General features: G+C 27.4%; 1 protein-coding gene across 3 annotated transcripts in view; it reads left to right on the top strand.

Moving 5' to 3' along the window:
- Positions 1-17,458, top strand: part of LOC116774727 (octopamine receptor beta-2R-like) — an 82,851-nt gene extending 65,393 nt beyond the window's left edge. For 2 of the 3 annotated variants that reach the window (XM_061524081.1, XM_032667464.2), the window contains exons 3-6: positions 11,960-12,196; positions 12,565-12,750; positions 12,910-13,168; positions 14,105-17,458. In XM_061524081.1, coding sequence (XP_061380065.1) covers positions 12,581-12,750; positions 12,910-13,168; positions 14,105-14,833 — 1,158 coding nt within the window. In that variant the 5' untranslated portion in view covers positions 11,960-12,196; positions 12,565-12,580 and the 3' untranslated portion in view covers positions 14,834-17,458. The remainder of the gene's footprint in view (positions 1-11,959; positions 12,197-12,564; positions 12,751-12,909; positions 13,169-14,104) is intronic. The other variant, XM_032667466.2, reaches the window with a different exon arrangement.
- Positions 17,459-17,914: the final 456 nt, after the last annotated feature.

Here is a 17,914-nt window from a genome sequence, read left to right as displayed (position 1 = left end):
GCCATAAGAATGAGTTTTTTGTTAAATATTACCCTAATTAAAGGTTGTGTTAATTTTATTTGTCGAATAAAAACATATGAAAAGAATTTAGGTAATAAATTCAAAAATTTATTGCTATAAAACTGTGTTGGTAATATTATTTTAGTCAGGGTATTGAAGAATCAATAATAACGATGTATTAAAATGCCATAAACATTTATGATTGTTCGTATATTTTTAGCGATAATTCATGAAAATACAAAGCAATTTAGTCAGATACCAAAATATAAAATGTTAGATTTCATATAACAGTCAACACACAAATAATAATCTACCTTTATTAATATATGGTTAATTTAGTTAGTATTGACTATTGACATGAGACCCTGCACTAGCTTTAAAATCGATATCAATTAAGTTCTTGAAGGTCTTTCTTGACGCATACTTAGGAAAATACACATACATATATATATATATATATATATATAAATATAAATAAGAAAAAGTATTTACGTATATCAATTAAAACCAATTTAATCAAACAACTATGACACTGAAATGAGATACAGGAGCAATATTTAATAAGGTATTTAAAATTATTTTTTTTTCTAAATATCCTTGACGATAGTTATCCCTCAGAATCTCCAGTCACAAAAATATAGAGACCATCCCATAACGTAACAAATAAACAACGGATCGACAATAATTAACGCTATAAAATTTTATTGGCCGATGCTTTATTACATAACATGTATCTTTGTTCCAATAATACATTATATGCTCGTTACTTTTTGTAGCTAAAGTTGTTGAACGAATAAAACTTTTCTAATTTAGATCAAACCAGTAAGTTCAACAGGATTAGATAGTGAGTTTTATTAAATTTAACATGTTCATTTATTTATTTTGAATATTATATACATATAAAGTTATAACTTGTTTGATGTTGCAATTCTAACATATTTTAATATGTGTTGGTAAGAAATAATTTAGTGTTAGAATGTCTCACTTGTACAAGGCTTGCTGTAATTATACAATCTTAATGATCTGGAAAACAAATAAATCAAAGAAGCAAATATGAAGTGAAATGGATCATAAACTTCATTCTTAGTAATAATGTTAGTTGGAGTTGTGCCAAGTGTGTCAGAATGTAATTACAAATGCTTTAAAGAGCTATTAAATGCGACTTGATCGTTGTCATTTTCAAGAACTTGGTTGTCTGTCTATCGATCGTGATACCCATGTGTTGTTTCTGTACAAGTTTTATGATAATAATCATTCAAAGTTTTTATGCGACTTTCCACTTGGCCCAAAAGTATAATATTCTTTGCAAGCTTATGAATTTTTCCTTTTCATTTTAAAACGGTTATTTATATGAATTACTTATTGTAAAGAATTTTTATTAAGAAAACATTATCATTAAAATTTTAATTTTAATATTATATTGCAAAAAAAGGAAATATCAAATTAATCTTTAACTATATGTTTTCAACTCAACGTCAGTAAAATTTAAAATCAATAGTAATAAATATTTTCAACACCTTAACGCGAAGGAGTTCTGTAAATAGCCAATAAAATTTGTTTATTTCTGTCTTTCCATACATTTTAAGTCAATTCAAAACTACGTTCATAATGCTATAAAGTAATAAAATCAAGCAAAGGTATTTTTTAAGAATTCTCCTTGTAATAAATTATATTTTTGTTTAGATCTTATTTTTAATATTACGTTACAAGTCTCTGATAAAGTATTCCTTTTAAAGGCGAAGCGTCAAGTGATATCAATCAACAATATTATCTTACAAAGCAGAATTTATATGTAATAATGAAGTTATAGTTCCTTTCACAGCAGAGAAAAGTTTTGCCGGGAGAAATAATGGAACATAAAAAAAAATGTAATAACAACAAGAAATATAGTTTTAAATTTTATCACAATTTTATTATTATGAAATTCAATATTTGGGATGGATAGTATTAATTAACATTAGCAGTGTTCCCAGTCTTAGTAGATTTGATGAATTGAGACTCATGTCTTTATGAAGTTAAGGCATGTGAGGAAAATAACTTTTTCACGTCCGGTTTTTATAGTTTTGTTTGTCATAGCATCCTTTGAATATCTTGTGGCACATTTATCTTTATAGGTACCTTTCTTACGATGTAGTGAGTATTACATGTTGATAACATGTATATTATGTGTATAATTTTCCAAAAAATATTTTTTTCAACTCAACAACTGATTAAAGTGAGTACGCAGTAGTTAATCAATATTTGTATAATAAATATTAAAGAGATATGTACTACGATATGGGAAGTCGTTCTGCCGATCAAAAAATCGATTTATTTGATATTGTAATCGAAATCAAATTCTGGTATATATATACCTAACAAGAAGTGACGTCACATCCCACAAGTGTCAATAAATTATAAGATAGTTTATTCCTTTTAAAAAATATTATTTACCTTATATTTTATATTTTTTCTTCACCTCATAATAAAAAAAAAGGTTTTATTTATTCCTTTTTATTAATCATATCATTTGTTATTATTATATTTTCTATAACAGTTGATATTTGTTCCCTTTTTGAGGTTTAATTTAAGTGGGACATGCAAAAACTGTTTCGAAGTACTAAAGGTCTATGAAAGAGTCTCTTAGCTAAACAATAATATGTAGTTTTAATGCGGATCTTATTTACTGTCAGGAATTTAACTCTTGACTGTGAATAAAAAATTAATATTATTTAATTTTTATATATTTACATTAAGATTATTAAACCATTTCAATCTAACAAATCTTCTAAAATTAAGCCCGTAACTAAACAAATTTTTGTTTCTTAGTATGCGTTGTAACATGACTGAATCTTTTTTTAATCTTTTACTTAATTAAAAATTAATGTCACCTAAATTTGGTCCGTAGAATAAAACTATCCCAAATAATTTTACTTTTATATCCAGAAGACCAGAAGTAACTAGTTTATGTCTATTAAAATAATATATGAAAAACTTATTTTTAGTAAAGCGAATTGTTTCAGAAAATATTCAGGTTACAATAAATCTTACCAAAAAACCGAACGAAATCTCTTGACCTGGTTAAGAGCATTTTAATCCTTTAGAGGCAAAGATATCTCTGAAAAGGGTTTTATTGAATCTCACAGAGAAAACATTTTTATTTATCTTCTTTTATTCCAAATATCTGTTTGTAGAGCTACGGGAACAAAAAATTAATGCCATCTATGTTTATTGTACGGGGAAAATATATTTAGGTATACCAATATTTTTATAAATAACTTTGATGAAGTAAATAGATGTTTCCAATTATGGTAAATAGTTATTTATTTTAAAAAAGGTTGAGTATACGAGGAAGGATTTAAAGAAGATTTAAAGTAATGGATATTAAGACTCCCAGAATTAACAATTTACTACGTTTAAACTTAATAATAAAACAAGGACATGATAAAGATTAAAACCAATTTTTAATAATGAAACATTTCCTTCACAACTCCTTGATTGATTGATTACATGCTATAAGATTCTTTAACATACTAATAATAACAATGTAAGCGTTTTTATTGAGGAAAAAATTTCTAACAAAACATCCCAGTTCGACGTTGCAATACTGCATTGCGGTCTGCTTAACTAGTTTGAACTCTGAACGCGCTTTGTTTAAAATTAAAATCAATTTAATTAAAACATTTTTACTGAGACTTGTTCAATAAAAATTTTAATTATTTTTTTACACTACTATTGAAAAAATTAAAATTTTACATATCCTTAATTAGCTAAAATAGACACAATTTAAATTTTTGTTTAAGGTTTAAGGTTTCTCTTAAGCCCTATTTGATTAAGAATGAAAATATAATAAAAACAAAAAAGGAAGCATTACACTGACTTTTACTGTTCAAAACGTTTTTAAAGATAAAAAAGACTTACTTACCTTTTCTACAATGCAGAATTGTTGTTTTATATGTAGAGTAAACTATCACAGACTTTCAACTCATTTTCATGCATACTTTTATATGTTCAACATTTAACATATTGTTATCACAGTGTTTAATTTTTATGCATTAATTGAGTTAAGAAGAGCAAAAAAAAATATATTACCATGTATCACCTGTATATTTCATCTGTTGTAAAGTAATTCAAATTATTTTTTTTTTATTCAACATTGGTCAACATTTTCTTTAAACAGCTCCAGTAATTTTAAATTTAAACATTATTATGTATATTTTTTCTTAGTATGGTTAGAAGTGACTTTTTGTGTGGTTTAATTAAAAATGTATATTATTTATAAACAGGCTTTAAGTGAAGATTATTTATCGCAATTAGATATGTAACACTGAACAAAACTTTCTTATTTTTCTGAACTCTCAAAAAAGGGCTTTATTAAAGAAATTTTTTCACATTCTGCTTCAGGAGTTATGGGCCTCTTGGAATTAAATAAAACATGCGGCTAGAGGGCGAGGTAGATTATCTTTAAAAGTAATCTGAAATGCCATTATAAAATACTGGTTGCTGATTTATTGAATTGTTCTAGATCAGAATGTTAATTGTTCATGCCATAATCTTATTCTAATCATATATTGTTACCATTATTATAAATAAATTACTCTTCTCTAAACGAGGATAAAACAGAGATGCCTTTCATAAAAAATATTTTCATTTACAACCTTAATAGTTTTTGGAAAAATGACAGATATTAAATTATCACATTAAGCTAAGTAGTGATAATTTTAGGCTTGTTTAATAATAGCAATCTAAAAAAACTTGCTTCATCATAAGTGATATTTATTTTCAATATATTTCCATGATAATATAAAGATGGAATTGACCTATAGCGTAATGTCGAATGGTTAGGCGTTGGCATGAACTATGCAAGAGCATGGCAAGCGTGTCTACTGACATAATGAACTGAAAATTAGATTGAGTGTGCCGCTAAAATTATCACATATAACACAACCCTTCGTTGCGATATTTATAGAGACATGGTATTGATATAGATTTTATAAACCACAATAACACGTAGTGAAAAAGTAGGTTATATAAATATCTGACCAACAAACAAATGAATTTAATTAACTTAACAATGAGTGTAACATTATGCACATATGTTTAAGGGTTATGTGTGTTTTTGCTTTATTAGGTATATAAGGTATATACATTTATGATTTTTAATTGTGGAAAAGTCTTTGTATTTTGAATTCATAACCTTTTTTTCTGAATTGGATTATTACATTTTCTGACTATATTACTTCAAGTCTGTTAGGAGACGTACTCGTAAAATACTGTGGATAAATCTTCATATACTGGGAGATAATATGTAACCCTCTTACCCGGACGGAAGCATCAAACACCAAAATCCCTTGTATCACATATAGCATATTCAGCAGCAGTAGTTTGTTTAGGCTTAATTTACAATATAATGGCTGTTATAAAGAAATCTATTTATTTACTGCAATATTCAAAGCCTGAATCGGGTTATTTGCTTAATTTTAACTAATAAGGTTAAATTTATTGCAAATACAATATATATGAAATCATAAACACGGAATTGAAAATAATTTTATTGCTTATCTTTTGTTACCGAGAATAAGATACAATGGAAATATTAGCCTTAAATAAATTTCACACAAACGCATGCATATACTATTAATTATGTGGCTTCTATACAATTACTATTGAATAGATGTCATCGTTGCAGGTATTTTATTTCTTATTATGAAAATCTTAACTAGAACTCCAAGACATAATTTCTATAGAGCGTTAATAACATTTCCCACGTTTAAAAGCTGTCCCGGAAAAGGGCTTTTAGTGTAATAGGCTCGCGTACTCAACTCTAAATATTTCTAATAATTTCCTTAAATTTAAGCAATGTGTCCAAATTTTATAAGACGTTACCTTTGATCTTTTCTCAGGATTGTTAAATACAGTAACTAAAGTACTAAATACTTCTTTAAATATATTTAAACATATAGCTATTACTTTTGCATTACGGGATTTTATGAAAAAACATCCCCTTTTCCATTTACTTCTATCAAAATAAAAAAATTCTGATTTGCATGAATTGGACGTATACTGGCGGCCAAAAGTTTGAGACCAGCCTCATCAAAGAATAAAAATGAAATAAAACTCAAAAAAAAATACGAAGCAAGAGGTTTAATTAATAATCAACATACTTATACATACTTCCTATACATACCTCAAGAAGAAAAAAATAAAATTTACATTAAAAATGCCGTTAAAATTTTTATACAGATTTTTCATGAAAAAACCTTGCATTTTATTACTATTTTCACTAGTCTTGGCATACGACCAATCAATTTGTCGATTGGCTCTTGTGAAATATTGTTCCAGGTTTCTTGTAAAGTCTTCCACATTCTTGCGAGGAGGGGCAACAACTGCTTACATTTCTATAAAGCTCTTCCCACAAAAGCTCGATCGGGTTGAGATCCGGGCTCTTAGGGGGCCACACCATGTTTTATCACACCCCTTCTGTTTCTTTATCTTCTAAATAACCCCTGCATATTTTTGAACTATGTTTAGGATCATTATCTTGATGGAAAAAAAAAACTATTTCAAATTAATCTTACACCAGACAGAACGGAATTTTGTTGTAGTATTCGTTTATACTGCTTCTTTTTCATAATTCCTTCGACTTGTACCAAATCTCCGGTTCCATAGCCCGAGAAGTATCCCCAAACCATAATGGAACCACCACCATGTTTGACGGTTGGCACCACACAGTCTGGCATCATCTTTTCCTCGGCGCTACGTCGAACGAAAATTCGTCTTTTCGATCCAAATATTTCAAATTTGGATTCATCTGTCCAAAGAACTTTTTTAAGTCTTCTTCAGTCCAGTCTCGATGGGTAAGGGCCCATTGCATCCGTTTCTTTTTGTTTTGTGGCCTAAGTAGTGGTTTTCGAACGGCAACGCGACCAAATAAGTTAGCATCTCTCAATCGTCTTTTTACTGCAGTCAGTGACACAGGTTTAGATCGGGATTTGTTCACTTCTGCGCGGATTTGTGGTGCTGTTAGGCGTTTATTAAGCTTGCTGGTAACGACGATAAATTTATCCTCGCTGGAAGAGGTAGCTGTTGGCCTTCCCGAACATAAACGATCTCGATAACTGCCAGTTTCCTTGTATCGGGCTCTTGTGTTATGAACACAAGTCTTCGACAACTTAAGTTGAGAGGCAATCATACGTTCAGATTTGGCTTCGTTGTGTAAAAAAACTATGGCACAACGAGTTTCACTGCTAATTTCACGCAGTTTACCCATATTAATGTCTTTATTTTAACAGTGACGAGCTCGGACTAACCAAGATTTAACTTTATAAAAAATATGTTTTAGAATGCTAAAATAATCCTGAATTTCTTTTAACTTGAAACAAAACCAACATTATTAGTAATGAGCAGCTCATAAAAATATTGCAATGACTCTACCACCTGGTCCCTGCGCGGCACTCATTGATGTTTTGTAACAATAAACCGTAATAGCATCATAACTTATAAACAAACAAAAATAATGACAATAATTAGTAGTTTAATAACAATAGAATATGCAGGCATTCAAATTAGCTATTTATCATATGCACTTTTGAAATATTTTGATGATGAAGAAGATTTTCACAAGTGGTCTCAAACTTTTGGCCGACAGATAATTCTAAATTTCAATGGTTTTAGAAATAAATTAAATTTAATATGGACGAAACCTTTGAAGAAATAATATCAAAATTGGAAAACCATTTCGTTAAAACGATGACTTTCACGACTCAATAACAAGATTATGGCCCAAAAAAGAAAGTTCAATTTAAATGGAATGTATAGCAATAAGATTTTACGCTACGCTTCCATACAAAGAAATGGTACAGTTTGTAACGGGCTTATGAAAAAAGCTTATTTTATTACTATATGGCATGACTTTTGCTAACACAACTGTTGTGTTACTGAATGTAAACTTAGAATGAAAAATGTGCAAAGATTAGTTTTTTTCGTTACAACGGTTAAATATATTTCATAGTTTAACTTAAAAATATAAAGTTTTTCAGTATCTACCTCATTTTAATAATTAATTTTGTATTTTATTCCTTTTAACAAAAAATAAATTCTATCGCTGAAGTATCTATTAGGAGCAATGAATTGGTAATTTTTAATTTTTTTTATCATTTTAATTATCGAATTCGTTGTTGAATATAATCACTTATATCAAAACATTTTTTACCTGTTGTATACTCATACCACATTGCAGGAAGTCACTCATTTATCATTCTGTAATTTATAAATAATATGAAGATTTTTTTTCCTTTCACAAAAAAGTCAATGGTGTCAAACACTCAATAAAAGTGAATTTTTGACGAGAATTCCAATAGTCGTACCGACTCTGGAGTGATTTCAATAAAAGGGAAACCATTTTTACGGATGGTTAAGCAAATATTCAACTATTTTCAATACAGGTGATTTTTTGCTACGTTTGTTGTTAATATTCTCGTAACCTTACAACCAAATCAAAAACATTTACTCAGTTTACATTAAAAGCGGAATAGCAGGAAAATTTCGCTAATATATCCTTTTATAACTATTGATTATACTTAGTGTTAACTTCTAATTTTCTTTCATTTGCAGATTTTATTTTGGTAAAAAAATATCTCATATTCTTGAAGGTTTGAACACGAGTATAACGAGTGAATCTGTTTTCCTCGCCGCATCTCGCATGATTTTGATTGATAGACTTTTATCTCTATCTTTTATATTATATTTGTATCGGTATTTATAAATACTTGTATATTTTTTTATTAAACAAGCATTTTTCATCTAAAATGTATCTTCTACATTTACTTTTATATTGATCGTGTATATTTAATAAATTTTATGGAAACAAAACAGATGGAAACAAATTGAAATTTTCTAGACGAACCATTTTAAAAATTTATTTTCGTATAAAGAATGTTCAATATTCAGTTATAATTAATAATATGAACATCTATTTATAGACCTCAGTAACTTTTAAGAATTTTCTGAAATAACTATAGAGGGAACTATCACTTCAATCTAATTCAATGTCCATCCACGTTAAACTTATATTTTAAATGAACCTAATCTCTTAAAGTAATAAATTATTATAAGCATTTCTTATTCTGTATGAAATAATTCAAGAAAATTAAAAACTAAATATAAAATAAACGCTTACTTACTTATAATACTCGTAATTGGATATGATAGTGAAAAAAGTAAGAAAGCTTCAGAATCATCAAACGTAATAATTTACTTTGAATCTTCTCGTACAAAATCCGGTTTAATCAGATACTATTACAGTATCATGCACCCACTTACATATTTTTGGTGAAAAATTCTTTACATTTGAATATTCAAATAAAATGTAAATATTGCAATAAATTATACAGTCGAAATTAATGAAACAAATAAAGATGATTTTTTGGTTCACCGAAGAGGCTTGCAACGGTATATATTCATTTCAAAGATAAAAATATTTTCAATTTAAATAAGTGAAAAGCAATTTCACTGCATAAAAGGAATATTTATTTTTATATTACGTCATATTTTGTACAGCTAAATGTCAGCGGGTACGATATATTTCATTTTTTAGAAATGGTATTTGTTTTTTAACGATAACCTGTTGATAACTTGAAATTTTTAAAAAATAAATCCATTTTTCTATACAAAATGATGAATTATTAAATTTCCATCCAGGTGCTTTCACGATAGAGAACTTTGGATGTTCAAATAAATGTCGTGAAACTAAACCTGTTTGCTAACCCTATTTGGGTTTTAGACGAGTTATCAAAAAATATTAAACTATATTTCTGATAGACTCAAACTTCCAAGTAGGTACATTATTTATTAAAACAACAATCAAAATATTTTTACGAGGATAGTTCCTTATGAAATAATACTTATTGTATTGTTTTATAAAAAAGTTTTAGTAATTATTTACTATTGTATATACACTTTGTACAGTTTAACATTCAAGTCGAGTCTCCTTTACTTTGAATGACATTTACATTATTATTCTGTGAGTGAAACACTTAAGCTATGTTTGCTTCCAAATTACAAACCGAATGATGACTTGCTAGGAAATTGCGCATTTATATTCGAGGCTAAAATAAATGAATTCATTTGTAATGAAAATTATTTAAATGAATAAAATTGTTAAAAATGACCTCTTCATTTTATGTCTTCTTAATGTAAATATTATATATATGAGTTTTCCTCATACTTGATATTTCAATTGCTATAAATTTTATTTTAACGAACTACGGTATTTAAAAAGACATTTGGTCACCACCTTCCTATTTATATCAAGTTTTTATCATGAAATTTCGAATTCTCCATTTAGGTGTTAAATTTATTCCAAATAACTTTACTGAGATTAATTGAAGGAACATAAATTTCCCTGGAAAACGACAACACGACGTTACACTTCCAATATATATTTTTTACTGTACAAAACTTTTATGGAATATATCACGAATAGTTCTTTAAAAAAATTTTTTTTTTATAATATATGATGTAATATTATTTTAAAGCACATTTGAAGTCTTCAACATAGAAAATCCTTTATATTTTTATAGAGACATGAGTATGTTCATTGAAAACTCAAATGATATGAACTTTAGTTTTATGAGGCACTAAAAGGAATTCACATATTCATTTCTAATTTAATTACGTAATATGAAAATATTTTTTCTCCTATTGATTATATAATCTACAGTCCTTTTACAAAACGTGAATATTATTATAAGTCCAAACATATATTTCACAAGTTTAATAATTTAACACGCATGCCGTGTTTAATTTAATCGTTTGTGTTAATTCAATTACGACCAGTTAGTTGTATTGCTTATCTCGACAAATTATAACAATTACATTACACTTGCGATATGATATATTACTGAGGCAATAAGTGCTATACATACAAATGTCAGTCAATATAAGTTATGTTTAATGGAATGATAATATTAAATTTCTGATCAAACAAAAAAAAAAACAAAAACTTTTGATACGATCAATTACGAAGCTTCGTAAACTATGAACTACTTTTAATTTTTTTTATAGTTCCTATAGCAGCTATATATTTTTTTTAATTAACTATAACTGATAACTAATACTAAAAGTAAAAACGTATAAAGATATTTTTTTATAAATTATTTGTTTTTGTTTATATAGAAATTGGTAATTAATTTGTATGGAGTTTACAGGAAATTTAACAACATCTATTTTTATAAAAATAAAATATAACTTTTGCTCTTTTAACCTAAAAAAAAGGTACTATTCAAATTATAAACAGTTCTACCTCACAATTCACTTCTAAAATGGCTTCAATGTTAGCTTTTACGAAAAATGTTTATATAAATAAAGTGGGGACGAGTCATTTAATTATACAATTTAAATTTGTTGACTTTTAGCATTCATAAAAAATTCACGACAAATTATTATGACAAATAACAGACCACATCTTGTTAAAATATTCTTTAAAAGAATTTTATAAGAGCGAATTAGGTTAGAAATACGAACGTTGTTTCTACTTAACACTAATAGTAACGTTAATTGTAACGTTAGATATAACGCTTATGAGGTTGATTTTCTATGTCTTTAAATTCAAACTATAAGATAACTTCCTTAAATTATGACTGACTATGAGTGTAATAAGTCATATTTTATTTAACATAATTAGATTTCTATATGAGAATTATTTTCATATATAATTTTTCTCCTATAAAGAAGATGCAATATTGACACTCATACGAAAGTCAATCATAAATGCGTATTAATGATTTAGAAAATTTTATTCAATATACTTTTACTGCGATTGAAAAATTCAAAAAATAATTTTCTTCATTGAAAATAATTAATATTGTTTCTGTACGTGTATTATTATTGTATATATCCCGATGAAACTTTGTTGTTTCTTATGTTAAATTCCCTTAACCATAGTCCAAGTTACTGACCTTTTTTTATTTCATTGTTTTAGTTCAACATGTAAAAACATGTATTGAAGAAATATCAACATAATGAAGTTTACTTGAAGACTAAAAGAAAAAGGAAACAAATTCAGAAGGAAAGGAGAAAAAATGAAGAACAACTTTGAGAATACTACTTTTCAGCTGTAGATTGTGATAATGGTCGTTGACAAGGTTTTCCGTAAAAGGAGTGAGGAAGATCGTGATAAGAAAACAAACATTATTGGAGTCAAACTGGAAAGATAAAGGTAATTAATATAAGTGTTTAGTAACAGGCAAAAATGCATTTTATCATATAATTTTAAGAATCTGATCCATATAGTAAGATTATTTGTAATAAATTTTTTGTAACAAATAAATCACATTCAATAATTGATTACATTAAACAACAATATATTATTCCAATTCGCCATTCCCCTGGTATCATAATCTCATTCGTCTCTTTTCTATTCGTCATATTATTTTAGCATTGAATCAATACGACCTCTCACATCTACTATCCACAGGTTCCCAAGTTACCTTTTTATATATTTTCATAATGTAGGAAGAAAATGGCCGCTTTTCTTCAAAAATTTCAATGTTAATGGGTCATTTTCATAAAATAATAACTTTTAAGCATCAGACCGCCCCATATGGATCAAGCAAATGTTACTGGTATTGAGACGGGCAACCTGACGGTCGTGGAAGATCAAGAATGGTTGCCAGATTGGGTTTACAAACTGCGGACATCAGTGTTGCTGCTTATTGTCATCATGGCTGTACTTGGAAACATGTTGGTGATCGTCAGTGTTATGCGGCACAGGTCAGAGGAATTCATTCTTGTTACATTGATTCATACTAATTACCGTTACTTTATCCGACAATGTTCTTAATTCCTATGATGCAAACAATTTACAAAAGTAATTAAAAATAGTATTCATTTAAAAAAGATTGTGATAAATAGTATTAATTTTTCTTTCAGAAAACTTCGTGTCATAACAAACTACTTCGTAGTATCCTTAGCGTTTGCTGATATTCTTGTTGCTGTCGTGGTGATGTCTTTTAACTTCAGCGTCCAATATTACAATGAATGGATATTCGGTCCCGTCATATGTGACTTGTGGAATTCCTCTGATGTCTATTTCACTTCAACCTCGATATTGCACCTCTGTTGCATATCCGTGGACAGATATTACGCTATCGTCAAGCCTTTAAAATATCCTATAAAAATGACAAAAAAGGTTGGTTTGTAAAAAAATAATATCAGATACACTTTGTTTGAAAGGCATGCAATGTTTGATTTATTTATTTCAACAATTTTATAGTTAAAATTCAATCGTATCGTAAATAAAATTTTACGAAGCATAAACCTCGTTTAATTTACGAGTAATTTAAACATTTAGTAACGTTTGATTGATACATTGGAATAGAATAATAGTTTTTAATGACATAAATAAACAAAGCAAAAATTATAGAAGTAAATTTCTTTATTCAATAGTATTAACTATTGAATAAAGAAATTTACTTTTTTATCGATTTATCGATTGATTTAACTAACTACCTAACTAACTTAACTTAACTAACTTAATAGTTAGGTAGTTAGTTAAATCAATCGATAAATTGATAATTTTTTTAAAGAATTTATTATGATATTCCATGAATTTCAATATATTTATAATATAATGGTTCTTTATATTCTCTTTATTGTTCTCTATCTGTAGTATAAAATTAACTATATCAATCATATCATATCATATATATATATATATATATATATATATATATAATATATAATAAATAATATGTGAGCATAGTTACCGCATACTAATTAAAAATCACAATAAATAAAGCTAAATGTTACAAGGGATTTAATACCTTTTGTTTGTTTATAAAGGTTGTTTTAATAAGTTTGACACTAGCTCCCCTAACTGTTTTATAATCCATTTAATTGGGCTAAATTTAGTACAAAGGGTAAAATGGGATACAAAATTATCATTATCGTCACAAAGAAACGATAAGTACTTGTAAACAAATATTATTAAAACGGTTAATTTGTAACAAAGTTTGAAGATAAAATCCAATTTAGGTTGATGGAATAAAACATTTTTCGCAATTTTTACATTGTGATATGGTTCACTGGATCGTACATACGTGTCAAATGTTTGTTCTTTTTTCAGATGGCTTTTGTGATGTTAGCTGCTACGTGGCTGAGCCCCATAACAATATCGTATGCCCCGATTTTCATGGGATGGTATACTACGAGTGAATACTTGAAAACCAGAGTATTAAATCAGTGCGAGTTCAAAGTAAACAAACCTTACGCGGTTATATCCAGTTCAATATCGTTCTGGATACCTTGCACCATAATGGTATTTACTTATCTAGCGATCTTCAAAGAAGCCAACCGACAAGAAAAGGCGTTGCACGCGAGAGCCGGAAACGCTATGTTGATGCACCGGCATTCAAGAGACGTAGGTGATAAAAACGGTTTACATATTAACGCCAATACTCCAACCAAAGATAGGAATATATTAAAAATGAAACGTGAACACAAAGCTGCTAGGACTTTAGGTATCATTATGGGCGCTTTTATTCTCTGCTGGCTGCCGTTTTTCCTGTTCTACTTGTCAACTTCTTTGTGTGATTCGTGTACGTATCCAGAATTTGTGACTGTTCTCATGTTTTGGACTGGATATTTTAACTCAGCTTTGAATCCGATAATATATGCATACTTCAATAGAGATTTTCGTAATGCCTTTAAGAATACATTGGCATGTGCATTCTGTAGTTTTTGTCGACGGAATCCTATGGATTCTGAAGCTACGGAAAGATTGGAAAGGCGAAGTTCAGCTCAACTTCGAGTCCCACTTCCATCAAGACGCGCATCTGATCTAGCGTCCCTTTGAATATTTCCTCAGAATGATGCGACGTCAGCTTGACGGGCCTAGTGTCTCAACGAAATATTTTATGACCCACCCGTAAGTGATCAGAACGAACAATTTAATATTAGTTATAATATCTTTTTACCTCAAGAATAAGAACTGTTTATAATTAAATATTGTAATATTCAAATTATTTATGTGTTCTCTCTAACTGTACCCTGTTATAGTACCTAGTGTAGGTGATATTAACGATGGTCGTGTTTGTAGTAAGTCGAATATATAAATATATGTAGACATTAGCAATATCATTCTGAAAGGACAGAAAAAATGTGATTGTGTTCTCCAAATATGAAATATTATGTTCTTTTTCAATTGAATATTTGATTGTAAAATATCATAATCGATTACATAATAAATTGTATATAATTCTGTAAATAATTATAACTGAGTGGACTTCAATTTATTTGTAACATAGGCCTAAAATTAAATAAATTAATTGTCAGTGGCCATAAAATGTAAATATTAGTCATAATATATCAAAATATTTTCATTATATTTTCACATAATTTATTCATCTTAGACATAGTTAATTAGTTTCAATGTTAGATTCAGTCATTGATATAGTCAAATGTAATTTTAGTTTTAAGTAGTTAAATAACTAATAGTCGATAAATATATTTTGTAATCTTTACGTTATTTAATATATATATACATATTCCTAATTTAATATCATAAAAGAACTATAGAAGACACTTTGTAAATTATTTATTTAAACCACAAGTTATTTAGATGAGGTAGACGTTAATTAATTTATCAGCTCAATTTACTTGTTTTTATTTTATGCTTTAATAAAATGTAAATTTATTCATTAAGTTTGTAGCGTCAAAGGCAATTTGTGAATAGAATATTATATATAATATTAAGTTACGTGTATATTTTTAAGAACATATAACATGAATAGGGAGATAATAATAATTATGGGGACAAATAACGCTTCAATAGAAAAATCAAGTTAAAGTAATTAATGTGCTATTATAAACAGACAGATTAGCATTTGGTGTGTTAGTGTGTTTATCCATTAAATATGTATGTGTTTATCCACTAATATTGAATAACTTATTTGAAAAATTGTTAAAATCTTGAGCGACACATTTCTTTGAACAAAATTTTAATTTTATTTTAACTTGATGTATTGTTGTCTTTGACGATAACAATGCGCCTGAAGTGAAATTGTAATATATATTTTCAATACTTATTTTTATAAAAATTATTTATATTTTTTTTTTACAAATGTGCGCTCAATGTTTAAACAGAATTTAAATGGTAAAATTTCTTCGGTGTTCATCTTAATTCCTCTTATATCTGTACGTCAATGTTCATATATACTCGCTTACATCTCCTACAGGAATAGCTGTAGAGAGTTTTAGTAGTATCAACGTATAACCAGTTATTCAAATCTTGATGTCTCGTATTACAATTAAAACTTTCTACATTTCGATTCGAACTTTTAAAGTCAATGTGTCTTCCTTTTTAAATATAGGCTCAAATGATGTTTATAAAATAGTATAAAAATGAAAATTTGTAGTCATAGACCAGTGTTTGATGTATGTGCCCATTTGATTTTTAATGTAACGTATTCAAAGGGCTGTTGGTGTAATAAAAGTAATAATATGGTTGTGACTTCTTAATATTACAACTGACGTTTTAAACTCATATATCATTTTCAAATTGGCTTTCTTCGCATTAATTCTATGCTACATTACAATAAGAAAATTTAAAGACTCTTTGTAAGTAAATAATCATTATGTATCTTCACATATAACTATAAAAAGCATGATTGTTACTTTGATATTACGTGCTTAGTGATTTTTTTTTTCTTGTCTTCGTGTTATATCTCCCGAATCAGTTAATTTGGTTGACTCCGTCCACTGTCATTTATTTAACATTTCTGTAAAATCATATAATTCAATGCAATCAACAATACTGTATATAAATGTCATCATAAATGCTTAGGTACTTACGTTCTATAGAACTCTTTTAACTAACTGTAGTATAGTCGAGTCGAACAGCAATAAATTTTAGATCAATGGTGTAGTTCGTGTAGTTAATTTGCGTTATAACCATAGAAGTAAATATAGTTGTATATTTGGGTCACGTTATTTATTGGACTGTGATAATTTTAATTATTCCTATTACATTTTTAATTTCGCAGTTCCTCTATGTCACAAATAATTATAATTTTGTTATTAATTGAAAGTTTATTTAAATGATGTGATATTTTGTAATAATTAATGACGACACCAGAACATCTGAAATTAAATTTCGTTGTAAATATTTTTCTTATTAATTTAATTCTTAGTATATTTATGTTTTTGAATTATTTTAAATTATTCAAAATGTTTGATATGAATGAACATTTACCTTAAAATGAATAATTTTTTTTTTTAAGTCCCTATATTAAAAACAATAAGACATTGCACAAACAATACTTCTGTTTGTATTTGAAGGACATTGTTTTAAATTTATATCATTATGTGAGTGTCATAAGTTATGTAAGTTTCTTAAATTGTACTGTATTTGGGTAATCTTCGCCCTCACATGTGCGTATAATCAAATGCTTTTTGCATAATAAACAAATTATTTCGTATATTTTTCCCATGTATTATTTACACCCATTCCATAAAGATATGAAACATCCATAGGATTTTGTTACACTATATATATACATTACACTATATACATAGTGTAACAAAATCAGTATCAGTGTAACAAAAATACATATAGTGTAAAATACAAATATATATATGTATATATATATATATATATATTTATATGCATACAGAATTTCATATTTTGAACTATATATTCGTCACGATAATATTATACATTGTGTTTCTTGCTTTTAAAGTATATGACATTCGTAAAATATATTAAGACAAATTAAGAAAAAATCTTAAAGATTTTTAAGAGTTTTTTTACTATTTACTATATTTTCTTCATTAATTTCAATATTTTTAATAGTTTTCTTTTTTTCCAGCAGTCGTCAGTTTTCTAAGTCTTTTTTACGTTTGTTAAGATTAGGGTTAGATATAAGAGGATTAATTA

Source organism: Danaus plexippus, chromosome 23 (genome assembly GCF_018135715.1).
Source record: "Danaus plexippus chromosome 23, MEX_DaPlex, whole genome shotgun sequence".
Lineage (NCBI taxonomy): Eukaryota > Metazoa > Arthropoda > Insecta > Lepidoptera > Nymphalidae > Danaus > Danaus plexippus.
This window is presented reverse-complemented; position numbering and strand designations above follow the sequence as displayed.